Genomic DNA, 14,214 nt, shown 5'->3' on the forward strand with positions numbered 1-14,214 from the left:
CTCTTAAAAAAAGAATCTTTATATATATATAATATTTATCTTACAAATTATATAATCATTTTATCATTACCTCTCTTGTTCTAATAGATATTTCCATTTTCTTCGAAGAAAAGGAATATTCTTGGTCAATCGGTTTGAACTTTGATGTGTTCATCTGGGAAGCGTTTGTCCCAAAACTATAGGACTGCGTCTGATCTTGTACTCACATGAAATTCATCAATACTCTCTGTTTGGGGTTTTTTACTCTTTTCTGTTGAGCCTGTGAAATTGCTCCTGAAAGCTGAATGATAACTAGAATGGCAGCTAATTACTTATTTAACGTCTCTTAAGAGAGTTTTACAATATACTCTGAAACATGGGTCAATTCAAAGTATACAAGGACATTATTTTCAAATCATTCAACTATCTGATTTTGATAAGTCATTTGTGCTTGGTCTGGTGCTGCCCTCAAGTTGATGCAGTTTGAGAAAGCTAAGCAGAGGTAAAGGAAGTGTCCTGTGGTAGGTAGCCTATGATGCTTGGGTGAAGTTTCAGTCAGTGAACTTAAAAAAAAGAAAAGAAAAGAAAAGAAAAGAAAAGAAAGGCATTAGCCCCAAACTAAGAGAACTCTAAAGTGTTATTTGTAAATTACTTGCCAGTTTCGAGCACTGATGTACATTCCCAGAAGCACAAGGTGCACATCAAGCATTCAGTATAAATAATAGAGTACAGAGTATAATGGGCATGTTTTGATAAATTACAGCTTTTCACATGAGTCAGGATAAGCATTTTGGACATTGGTTAATGTTTCCAAAAGTATCATGTTAGAAGGCAATGTCCCTGAACCATGACTCTCCTGTTTGCCATTCTGTTAATTGTCTTTCTCCCTTTTCAGCCAGCTTGACTGAACTAATCACTAGAGGTTCATTCTCCCTGATGCTCACTAGAAACAATTTGATAATTTGAAATTTCTGGAAACAGTGCGTGATTTTCATTCAATAAAGCTACACGTAATTGAGGTAAAAGGGAAGGAAGAAGAGTCATTAGCCCAAGGGCTTTCCCCTGAGAGCTAGTCTGGCTGGCTTGCCCTGCTTCCTGGCGCCAGTGCGCAGGGTCTCAGGCTAGGCGCTTCCCTGGTGAAGACCATAGTTGAAGCAACCAGAGAGCCCTGGAGGCCTCAAATGTCTGCATTGTAGACTCTAGCAGACCTTGCTCCAAAATTAAACCTTTAATGCCCAGTCAACCTGTTTCTCCATATAAATCTTGAAAAATGGCCCCTACCTCAAATGTAGGTTTGCATTTGAGAGGTAAATCATGATTCGTCAGTCACATACTTTAAATCGACAAAGTAACTCTGAAGGCCAATTCAAGCTAAATAAGTACTTTAATCTCCTGACAGTGGTGATATATCCCCCCTTCCCAATCTCTGAACATTTAGGAGTCACGTTACACTACAGAGTTTACAAAGCTAATTTCGGGAGACATTCTAGTATATTTACTTAATACATTATATTTTTCATCAATATAGTTATGAAAGTGAGTATTTCTCTGAAATAACTTAAAGAATCATTAGTCACGTTTCTAAGCCAACCAGATCACTACTTTGCGCCTCAAAGCTGACTTTAAAAATACGAAATCATTTGTCATAATCAAACAAATGTAAATCCTACGACCTGAAAAATTCAGAATTATGGACTCTCTAAGATTCCATTTTAAATTTATTTCCTTGTCACTCACATGTCTCATTCTTTTTCTGTATTTGGCACTTCAACAAATGCCAGTGATGCCCCCAAATTCATTCATGTGATAGGTGACTCTCTAAAGTGAACCGTTGTCTTCTGTCACTTGTGGATTTGTTTAAATCTCTTTCCCTATCTTTCTACAGTACCTGAATTCTACATTCCTAATTCCTGAAAAGCAGCTAGCAAATTCTAAGCCATGCTGCTCTCCAACTCAAATTGTATCTCAGATGATTTGATTAAAAACTACAAAAGAACTACTTTCAGCAAAAGCTTCTTATAGTTGGAACACAAATATTTGTGAAGTGGGCACAAAGTCCTTACCCTGCACTCACAGCTGTAAAGTGAAATACACTCGGAAGAGGAATTAATCACAAACTAAATCCCACCCCTCGGCTTTTTTATCCGTCCGTCAAAGAGGTTTAAATGTGCTTTTCTACAATCAGTCTTTAGTTATGCATCCCAGCTTTCAATGTCTCGTAAGAGGAAATATTTGTTTAATGAAAATATTAAAAAACAGCAACATCCAATCAGTATTAAAATTACTATAAGATAATCTGAAAAACAGAGGTTCATTTCCATTAATCATATCATTAGGTCCTAGATCCATACCCGTCAGGGAGATTGTCTTCATTGAAATTCCTACCAAGCGTATTGTGACATGCAAATGAAGAGGTTGACTTTTTTGACACTTGAATAATGCTTTGGTAGTGCTCTGGCTATTTGTATCCATTTTAGTATTTACACGCTCTTTAAGTTTGGATGTCTCCACTTTGGATGGCATATATCTGAAGCAGTTTTTCTCTAATCCAGGAGATAAATAAAGCAAAGTTTACTTTAAGTGAGCTCTGATGCCTAAACCTTTAAACTCTTCAATCCATGTAGAATCCAAACCAGACCCACTCTCAGTTTTGGTAGCAACACATGCTCTCTTTGGGGAGAAGAGCATGAGGGTGCTTCTATTACTGAGCATGACCTTGTGAAGAAGTCACAGTGCTGGAGATCATCTCCCTCCTGTAAGACGCCTAAGAAGTCACTTCCAGCTGTTGGCCACAGGAGATGTGGTGTATAATGCAGGCGTGTGGGTAAGGTGATGCCCTAGCCGCAGTTGTTTCATAGTTTCCAGGACACGTCGTATGCCGGTTTGGTTAACTCCTCAAACTACAGAGAAAGAGCTCACTGGCTTTTTAGACTTTGAACTTTAAAACTCTGATCTAGATAATTTCAGATACTTTAATTTCATTATAGAAATCCCTAGACTGCTTGTGGGATAAAACAAATGCTCAGACCATATTGAGTTTCATCAAGCTGAATTAGCAGAAAATAAAGATAAAATGCCTTTCTATTTAAGAACATGATGATGTTTTAATTGTTACAGCATTTGGCATGCCTAACGTATACAAACCTTGACATTCATATAATAACAAAGAAAGTTGTTTGGGATCTTTCTTTTATTTCCTAGTGTCCCCTTTCCTCTCTAGTATTTCTCCCACCCCCATGCCAGCCCTGGTTTTTAGCCTCCTCCCGTTTCTCCAACCTTCTATAAAGAAAAGCTCTATGCTATGAAAGATACATGTAAAAATACCTCATTCCTATGTAGATAGGCCAAGGCTGCTTATTACCTAGGTATGATGAACAGACCACCATCGTTGTGACAACTGATGTAGATGCCTCCAGGGTAAAACAAAGGTTTACATATTACACAAGCAATTTAACTGTTTTCTAAACATATTGCCAAGACAGTGGGAGTTGGCAGCCCACACTGTGTTTTAGGTTTAGGAGACTTGGATTAGAAGTGACTGCTGATTATGAACCTTTTTATTTGTCTTCTATGAACTACAAGCAACCTAGTAACCCGGCAAAGGATTCTTCATAGCACTTAAACTTGTCTTCCTAGCTTCCTGAGATTGCACACACAAATCACTTGACAAAAGTGGTGTAAGGGTCTTGTGCCTAGATAACCACACAAGACAATTGTCTTGTTCTAACCCTTAAAGAGTTCCACAAAGTGAAATGTTTTATAATCCTTTTCTGTGCAGTAGGCAAGGAAGAAAAGAAAAGAGTTTGGGCAAAGATTATCCAGAAGAAAGAAAGAGACTCTTTTGGGGTTCCAGTTGAAACACAATAAAGAACATAATTAACTTCACAATTCTTTGTGTTTTTCATTTGACTGCAGGGAGGAGATGAAAGAGGTCTGCTAAGCCTTGCATTCCATCCCAATTACAAGAAAAATGGAAAGCTGTATGTGTCTTATACCACCAACCAAGAACGATGGGCTATCGGGCCTCATGACCACATTCTTCGAGTTGTGGAATACACAGTATCCAGGTATCACTAAAATGCCTCAGGACATACTTTTCAATCTTATTTTCTCATTTTCTTTTCCTAACTATTTTAGAAGTTAAGGTGACAGTAATTAGACCACAATCTCCACCTTGCTGAAAACCGCGTGTGTGTCCTTAAGGAGAACTGAGAGAAATGGTAGCTTTGACACTTTTCTTCAGTTATCTTTCAGCTTACATGTTCCTTCTAAAACATAGAAAATAATGTCACTTATTGGGAATTTCTATTAGATCCATTTCAAGCGTATGTTTCCTTATTTGCATTCTAAGTGCCTCCTCCCCTATTTGTGTACGGTTTACTTTCCGGCGGATTCCCCTTACAGCTTTAACAACGGTGTTGCTTCCTCCCTACAATGTAGAAAAAATCCCCATCAAGTTGATTTGAGAACAGCCAGAGTATTTCTTGAAGTCGCAGAACTCCACAGAAAGCATCTAGGAGGACAGCTGCTCTTTGGCCCTGACGGCTTTTTATACATCATTCTCGGTGATGGGATGATCACACTGGATGATATGGAAGAAATGGATGGTTTAAGGTAAAAAAGAAAAAAAGCTCCCCTTGACATTAAAATGTTTTTAAGTGCCAGTCCAGGGGAAAAGGGGTGAGGTCCAGTGAGTTAAGAACTGTCTTTGGGATGGAAAAAAAACAAAAAACAAAAAAGACTTGTCTTTGAATTATGTCGCCTCGGTTAACTATTTAACTTCTGTTATGGATGTCTGCATTTATTAAATGAAGAAGTCTGTCTTTCGCGGGTGGTGTATTTGGAAATCGCTGTTCCCAGAAGTTGGAAAGTGCATTAGTGCCGCGTGGGTTGCGGGATACGCAGCCGGGGAAACGTGCAGCTCCCTCCGCAGGCTCTGTGCCGCAGCTCCTGCCACCTGCTGGCTGGACCCCCGGGCTCGGGGCGCTTGGGTGGGCGCGGGGAAAGGCATGGACCGGCAAAAGAGAAAGAAGAGTTGCAAAATGCGGTGTTGCACGCGGTGGATGCTGCAGTCCTCCGCCACCATCGAGCTGCGCGGCGTGCTGACGCTTGTCGGAAACCAACCTGCCCCTGGTTTCGTTGCCTACGATTCGGAATTTTGTAACTTTACTATTTTCGTCTCAAAGGAGGGAATGATTTTTTGGACTGTAGGGCAACGTCCCCAAATTTGGTTTAGGCGAAATACGTAACAAAAATTCAGAAAATACTGAAACTTGTCCTCCAATTTCTCAGTGATTTCACAGGGTCGGTGCTCCGGCTGGACGTAGACACGGATATGTGCAACGTGCCTTATTCCATACCGAGGAGCAACCCGCACTTCAACAGCACCAACCAGCCCCCAGAAGTGTTTGCACATGGCCTGCACGATCCAGGCAGGTGAGAACACAGTCTGCACCCCGCCCCCATCCGCCTGCTCTAAAGCTGGGCTGGGATTCGGGAACTGGGAAAAGAGAGAGGGGTCCACGCACAGAGCATCCCCGGGTGATGTCCAAGGTTTCGCCTCCAGAAATCACACCAGCCCATTATTTGAGCACTCTTTTCTTCTATTACTGCATGAAGCAGATAGAGAAGGCAGATTGGGCATTACCGAAAAGAACAAATTCATGGAGAAAAATTCCTTTAAGGTTCTGGAGTGTGATTAGATAAACGCTGTTGGACCGGTATAATGATTAAGACTTCAGCTGTTCAAATTTAGAGAGATAATACACGTTCTAAATTGTCTCCTTAAACCCCTCTAAATGAAATTTTCCATACACATTAATTTTTTTAAATTTATTTCTATTTATTTTAAGATTCATTTATTTGAGACAGGAGAAAAGGGGCAGAGGCTGAGGGAGAGTCTTAAACAGATTCTGTGCTGAACTCCGAGCCCCACACAGGTGGGCCGTCTCACAATCCTGAGATCGATACACTGGGATCATGATCCTGAGATCATGACTTGAGCTGAAACCAAGAGGTGTTCCATTTCCATACACATTAAATGGGGGTGGTAATAGCTACCTTGCAAGAAGGCTATAATGATTTATTACAAATCTAGAAGTAAAGCACAAAGTAGATGCCTGACACACATGGTAGGTTTTAAATAAATTACAGGTCTTATCATAGCTTTACATACAATGGTACAGTATCAGTTCGTAAGGACTGGAGCTCAATGTTAACATTCTTTTCCCTTGGAAAAAAATTATAAATCTAAAGGAATTCATCTTGATTGTTACTATAATGAACTATAAAGAAAGGAATACTAAGATGTATGTAGAGTGAGAAATTTGGGGTATACTTTAAAAATGCTATGAAGTATATTATAGCAATTCTATGATGAAAGCTTCATCCAATCTGTGGTCCCTTATTCATACTATGGGATATTTGGCCACATTCATTCATTTACTAGCTAAGTTATTATTGCTATTTAATGTTTATTGAGTGTTCACTATGTGCAAGGTGAGTATTTCTTGAACTTTTTATTTTTATAATCCCTCATGCCCTTCATCTCCCCTCCATCAAAGTCCAAGTCTACAGTTCATTTCCTTTTTGGCATCTCAGCAGATCTTAAAATCTGTGCGACAGGGAATACTTAAGGTGGGTTCAGGATGTGGAGGAAACTGTCACATTCCATTCCTATAGCTCAGAACTCTCAGATACCACCGCAAAGCAGCACTTTGAAGTCCTGCACCCTGACTCACGGCAGTCTCACTGGAGCTTTCGTGCAACCTTCCAGGGGGTCCTGGGCCCTCCATGCAAAAACGCAGGGTGAGGCGCTTTACAGATCTTGCATATGGCTGGACGCCTAAGCTGTGGAGTCTTCCCTCCTTGGGCAGGAGGGGGCTATAAAGGGAACTTGTGCCTCCCTCCAAGAGCACTTCAAGCAGAGAAAGATTTAATAAAGCAGAAAGGAAATTCAGATAATTACTGGCTAAAAGTAAAGCTGACTTGTGTTAAGCACCTTGGGTGCAGAGTACTGAACTTAGTATCTCAACCACTTTAGTTCATTTATGCCTCTCAGCAGTACTCGGTGGTAGCTGGCCTGGAACATAGATATTTCCCATATACCCCCCGACCACCACACCTGGCATAGCCTCCCCAGTAGCAACATCTACCACCAGAGTGGGACATTGTTACAATGCATGAACCTACCTTGACACATCCTCATCACCCAAAGTCCAGAGTTTCCATTAGGGTTCACCAGGGGTTGTCCATTCTATGGATTTGGATGGTTGTATAATGACGTGTACCCACCATAGGGTATCCTACAGAGTTTCACTGTCCAACTTCTTTTTTTCCATAAGAAACTAAAGGTTAGAAGGGTCAAGCGGTTCTCAGTGGCCATAGTATTCAGCCATAGCTAGGCCTGATGGCATCTCCACCTTTGGGAAGCCTGGGCTTTCCTTCTAGATCTGCTTCTTTCTTGATAAGAAGAGGTCAAACCTTTTGTCGTCGTTTCTTCATCTTTAAAAGGAAGACATTACAGGAAAGCTCTCTCTGCCTGTATGGATTTAGTTCCACCTTAAGTCACATCACGTCTGTGTCCTGTTCCTTGCCAGGCATTGTACTCTGAAACACTGAATTAAAGAGGACAATAAAGGGACTGTTGCCACAGAACAGCTAACTTTTCTTTGGCAGCTCAGGCTCGTAGTTTCCCTATGATGAATGGGATCGTTTGGATGCACCAGTCTTTGTTCCACAGTTGTTGATACTGCTGACATGATATATGACTCTTAACGTTTCTCAAGACCCAGAACTTACTCTCAGGTTGTTTTGTTTTCTAGTTTATTTAATGGTTTGGTTCGGTTGTCAAGTTATTACTGCATTTTGTTGACCTAAAACAGTGATTCCTTGTGGGATGATTTTGCCTCCTGTGAACATTTGGCAACGTCTAGGAACATTTTTGGAATGGTTCATGCTACTGACATCTAGTGGCTGGAGGCCAGAGATGCTCCTAAACATCCTATGTGCTCAGTACAGAGTCCTCCTTCTCCTCCCCTCTACTAGTCTCCTGTTCAAAGAATTCTCTGGCTCAAAATGTCAATAATGTCAAAGTTGAGAAACCTAAAAACAAGGCAACACTGTTTTCCACATTTGTGAGAACTTCAAAAATTATATTATACAGCTTCATTCTCTTCCCAACCCAAACTCCACATGCCCAGTCCCTCATGGACTTAAACATTCAACAAATATTGAGCCCTTTTTATAACCCTGGGTTTGAATAGGGTAACAGAAATACAGGGATAAAGAAGCTGGAAGTGGTCCCTGTGCTCATAGAATTTACAGTCAATGGCTTAGGTCATGGAAATATTCTAGTTCCAGTCTGGGGGTGACATGAAGACACAGTTAATGTAAAAGACTTCAGTGGTTGTGGCGGCAGGCTTCCTTTTATTTTATTTATATTATTATAGCGTACACTTTCTTTCCTTTGTTAGAGCAGCCTGAGCTTTAGACTATAACAATTCCATGTACAAAACACAAAACTAATGCCAAAACTAATTCTATTTTGTGTGTCGCTGATGTGAGTTGATGATACCGCTGGCTTGCATACCTTACCAGTGCATTCATTATATATGTGACAGTCCTTAATAACACACTAACAAATGTTCTAAGTCTCTGTGCACATTCATACTAGAGATAGATACCAAGAAAAATTAGGAAATATTCTCCAGAGGTTGTTTAGCTTGAGCAGAGTAAACAAACAAATCTGAATGTTTCTGTTGAGGATCCCAAAGAAATAGCCAGCGGGTTCTTGCCAGCCCACAGAGGGGTTCCTATGTCGGGAATCTCCAGTCAGAGTTTAGAAAAGACCCTGGTAAGAAATCATGGATGTCCCCCTTTTGTTATGCAGATGTGCTGTGGATCGCCATCCCACTGATATAAACATCAATTTAACAATACTTTGTTCAGACTCCAATGGAAAGAACAGATCATCTGCCAGAATCCTACAGATAATAAAGGGGAAAGATTATGGTAAGTAGCGCATAATTTGTTGATTTGGCTTTAGTTTGGGCCTTGTTTTATTTTAAGACATTAATTGAAGAGAAACGGATTTCTACAAAAGGAGCATTTGGGAAAGCATAAAAACATTGACCTAACAGTGGTAAGGGAGTAAATTGCACAAGTTTTTAAAGGTCCAGTGACACTTACAAGCCCTAGGAATTCCATTTGGGTAATTACCTTTCCCATGGACTGAAGTGTGCTCTGTAGGTCCAAAAATTTAATGGACCTTCAAAAATTAGCTGTTTATATTTTGCTCATCTGAGAGTCAAAAATGAATAACTTCTATTTATTTAATATATAAAGGAGAACTTGTCTTAACATCTTACATACAGCAGAAAAAACAAGTTCAAGGTAAGAAATTTCTCAATACCCTATATGCTAGTCTCAGCAATTAGAAAAATAGTAAGTGTTTCAAATAAGAATGCAATTTTTGAAGTGCCTATTTTAGAGAAAACAACATGATAGACTTGTAAAAACACGTTATTTACACAAGTCATGAAAATGGGGTGTGTAGACATTATTTTTAATAACATGATTACTGGAGTGTTTTAGAGATGCATATAAAAATTAAGTTGGATAATAATGAAGGCCAGAAAACTTAACACTTTTTAGTGTTTTAGTATTTACTCCTTTTGGAGGAAGCAATATATCAAAATTATTATGATTCAGGGAACACAGTAGATTAAGATTATTAAATTGATCGCTCCTTCTATTTACTCATTCAATACAGGTATTTATTTAGCACCAGGAATGAAACAGCTGTGTTAGTTCATGTGGTATTCAGTTATTTCACTTTATTATTTTTTTCAGGTATTCATTCGTGTGTGTGTGTGTGTGTGTGTGTAACTTAAAAAAGCCAAACCAAAGAATGACACAGTTTGAAAAAAAATCTTATATGAGTCACTGGTTTGATTGAATTTGGCTATACTTATGCAGATTAAATTAAATTCTCCAATCACATTAATTGGGGTTCAGCTGCAACTGGCTACAATATTGATAGCCTTACATTTCTATTTTCAAAACACATCCCCAGAGTCCTCTCACTGCATATGTATAGAGCAAATCCCCACGGTGTACACTTTAAATGCTTTACAACTTTGTCATTTTTACTCCAATAAAGCAGAAAACAAAAATAAAACCCAGATAACCACATCCACTGTACTTACTACGTGCCAGCCCCTATAGTAACTGTATCAACCTGACTCCTTGCATTCCCAGAACAACTGTGTGGTAGGCACCGTTATTGGCCACATTGTACAGATGAGGCAACTGAGACCCAGAGAGGTTAATGATCATACAACATACAGTGGCAAGGTCTGGATTGAAGCTGGCCCCACTGATTCCAGAGTTCATGACCTTAATCATTCAGTTATGCTGCCTCTCACTGAACTGGTTAAAACTTAATCTTTTCTATTTTTTTATAATACAGTCACCATAACTACATAGGAAGGGAGAATTACTTTAAAATTACCATCTTCCCACAAAGGCTTTTGCTTAAAATACTGCCTGTTGATAATGACTTATTTGACATTAAGCGCATAATAAGTAATTTTCAGATTAATTTGCAACTGGCTTTAGATCTTTTCCATTGCAATTAGCGTATGTGTAGTCAAGTATATAATGACATGCATGGAAAGTCTGAGATATGTAACTATACACTTGTAATTAGGAAGAATGGCTGCAATAGACATTGTTAGCCATAGAACTCCATAAACAAAACTATTAAAATAGTTTAAATGAAGATATCACTTGAGTGACAATGTTTTTAAATATACAAATGTGGTTTTAAAGGCCTTTTATGTACTATACTTTCCTTTTCATTAAAATATGATTTTTCAAACATTTTATATAACTTGACAGAGGTCTGACTTAATTTACTCAATATATGTAGAAGCATTTCTACAAAAAAAAATCCATTTTAAAACAATTTTTTTTAAAGTCTTTTGATTCTTAAGTAAATAACCATGGTTTCCAAAATATCCAGATTCTAATTTCATTGAAAATTTGGTATGTGTGGCAATTATAACAGCAAGCATTTGCGAAGCATTTCCATTTCAGTAAGCTTTGCATGGAAGCTTTTTGTATTTTATACTATTTAAGCAATGGGACTTAATTATTTTTACTAAATATCTAGAACAAGGATTCATCTTGTGTATCATGGAACACATTTTAGATTTAACGTAAATTACCATAATAATATTATGATAATATTGCTAGGCCTCTATTACTTTTATTTCATAAAAATGTTTCATTTGATCTAATGCTATGTTTCTTTCTTTCCAGAAAGTGAGCCATCACTTTTGGAATTCAAGCCATTCAGTAATGGTCCCTTGGTTGGTGGATTTGTTTACCGGGGCTGCCAGTCGGAAAGACTGTACGGAAGCTATGTGTTTGGAGACCGTAATGGGTAGGTTCCCTGATACCACAATTTGATGTATCAGATGACATATCCATTGATTAGGAGGCAAACTGCCATAAAATATTCAAATGATTGTCTCTCTTTGGGGATCAGGTCTGGGACACACACGAACATTATTATTTTCTTTTCTGTTTCATTATGTATGATGGTTTAATTAAAGAACTTCCAAAGACATGCTTTTTAAACAAATTTGATTAAGTTCATGAAATAATTTTTAAGAACCGAGAAGTCTTCAGATGTACTTTTCATATTATGTAAGCTTTTCCCTTCATCCTTAACATAAATTTACCATGACAATGAGTAATTTGAAAACTATTGTTATACGTGACTTGTGTAAATATTTTCCAAATTATTCGGAAATTGGAAGGCTAAGAAATTTTGTTTTTGCCAGACTTTTAGAACTTTTAACAACAGAACTTAATTTGTCTCTATCAGTAAGAATACTACACAATTAAATTTTAGCCTCCTTTTTATAGGTCACTGTGTGGATAATTCTCAGGAACTCTTAGTGATGAAACCCAAATTATGAATCTTGTTTCCCAAGTCACTGGCATTCAGGCAGATGGCAGAGCTTCTATGCTTGGTCACTAAAAGGAACTAGAAAAGTTTACTGACCCCATGATCTTCCCCCTGTCCCTCTCTCTGATTAATAGCACAGCATGGAGTCTAGTCCTGGAGAGGAAGTATCATTCTCTGGATGAAGGGGAGGGCTTTTCTCATACTCAGGTACTTTTAGTGCCCCCCTCCAAACAAAATACTATCTTTAAGTACTTTCTCCCCACATGAGAATTTCACAGTTTTCGCACACATTATGGGCTATAATATTTTTCCTTTGAGAAGACAGGTGTATCTTACAACACTTATACATTGTGAACTTTATTCCAAGCATTTGATTGATTAACTTATTTAGTTTTAAGCAAAAGCATATTTTCATTGTAAGTTTACGGTATCTTTTTGTTGTAGGAATTTCTTAACCCTCCAGCAAAGTCCCGTGAGCAAGCAATGGCAAGAAAAACCACTCTGTCTGGGCAACAGTGGTTCCTGTAGAGGTTACTTTTCAGGTCACATATTGGGATTTGGAGAAGATGAATTAGGTACTGTACACACTATTTCTGTGAAGTTCCATTCTCACTCCCTTGCCCAGGAGGCTTTGTTTTGCTCTGAAGAATAAGTGTAACAATCTCGCCCTCCATTTGCTGGCGATATAACCCGCAGCAAGGGTGACCTACCGTGGAGATTAGAGACAACCCAGCTACATATTCTCTCCCAGTGACCTTTCTCTGGGGGGTCTTTACATCTTATTTCCACTCCAAAAATATAAAAGTAACAAAGCAGGAAAATGGAAGGCATGAACAAAAGAGAATTTGGGGGTCCTTAAAGAAAGAAAGTCTTAAATGTCTACTGATATTTCAGATAAATCTGAGTCATTTGTTTCTATTCTCTATCTGAAAAGTTCCCACTTATCCATTCCTCTTGGAATAAATAAAAAATCTGTTGTAATCTCAGCCTCACCTTATCCTCTATTTCTGAATTTTTAATTTAATTTTTGTTTTTTGGGGGAGTCCATTGGGGCATGTAGTCTGTACACAATAAGCTGAATTTGTAGCTCTGCTTTCCAACAGAATAAAAATTATCTTCTGGACTGTGCCATATTTGTTAGTATGTTTTATCAAAATGTGCACAGCTTACAAGCAAAAAGAAGTTGAAATTGGAATACCATCGAAGAGTGAAAATGCTTCTAATTTTAAATTATAGAGATAAATGTAGCTTTCATAATGACCCTATTTAAAGAACAGCATCCAAATAAACCATGGCCACTATGCTCCTTTAGCCTCCAAGATGAATTTTAGGTCTTAAGAAAGAAGAGTGTGTTTCCCATCTAAATCAGACTATTTTATTTTCTTCTCTTTTTTAATTTTATTTGTCAGAAAGAGAGAGAGAGAGTGAGTGTGCACAGGCAGAGAGAACCACAGGCAGAGAGAGAGAAGAAGACACCCCACTGAGGAGGGAACCCGATGCGGGGCTCAATCCCTGGACCCCAGGATCACACGACTTGAGCCAAAGATAGGCGCTTACCTGACTGAGCCCCCCAGGTGCCCCTAAATCAGAATATTTTCCCTAGAAGTCCAGCTTTGGTTTCAATACATCAAATGCAGAATTTACCAGGAATAGTTCCATGCCATTCACTTAAGTTAACAAGGGGACTTAACATGTATTTCAGAGCTACAGGAATGTAAAGATTTAAAGAAGAACCCTCAAATCCCTTCTTTTCTTATTCCAGAATTGAAAACATTTACAGTTCATTTTCCCTGGTTATCTCCTAGCTCACTCAAAAGAACCAAAGAAATAACACTTTCTCACTGAAATCCTCTGCTATATAATCTAAGTTTCACTGGCAAACCCTGGTTTTAAAATATAAATGAGGATTAAATGGTTTGTGGCAGAATTAGAGATGAATATTTAGATGCTGTGACTGAATCATTCTGATTCCCCCAGATCTTACTGCAAAGGACTCACCATCAATCACCTGTTAGTGTCACCACCATTGGTTAAAATACCCAGACATCTGCCCTTAATACTATGTTGGGAGCAGAATAACAAAGGAAGCGTATACAATCCTTAGGGTCTGGAAGCTATAGCTTCGTATATACTATATAATTATAATTAAAGATGCTTTCACTGAATTATGTTTAATGTGAAACTCTTTGGGTTTAATTAAGAGCCACATTGGGGTGGGGGGGCGGTGCCTGGCTAGCTAGGTCAGTAGGGCAACC

General features: G+C 38.6%; 1 protein-coding gene across 1 annotated transcript in view; it reads left to right on the top strand.

The window, feature by feature from the left end:
- The window catches only part of HHIP (hedgehog interacting protein), a 65,106-nt gene extending 52,299 nt beyond the window's left edge, over positions 1–12,807 (top strand). The window contains exons 5-10 of the mRNA XM_059373122.1: positions 3,895–4,046; positions 4,420–4,593; positions 5,272–5,415; positions 8,870–8,991; positions 11,305–11,428; positions 12,404–12,807. Of these exons, the coding sequence (XP_059229105.1) occupies positions 3,895–4,046; positions 4,420–4,593; positions 5,272–5,415; positions 8,870–8,991; positions 11,305–11,428; positions 12,404–12,611 (924 nt within the window). The 3' untranslated portion in view covers positions 12,612–12,807. The remainder of the gene's footprint in view (positions 1–3,894; positions 4,047–4,419; positions 4,594–5,271; positions 5,416–8,869; positions 8,992–11,304; positions 11,429–12,403) is intronic.
- Positions 12,808–14,214: the final 1,407 nt, after the last annotated feature.

Source organism: Mustela nigripes, chromosome 1 (assembly GCF_022355385.1).
Source record: "Mustela nigripes isolate SB6536 chromosome 1, MUSNIG.SB6536, whole genome shotgun sequence".
Taxonomy (NCBI): Eukaryota; Metazoa; Chordata; class Mammalia; order Carnivora; family Mustelidae; genus Mustela; species Mustela nigripes.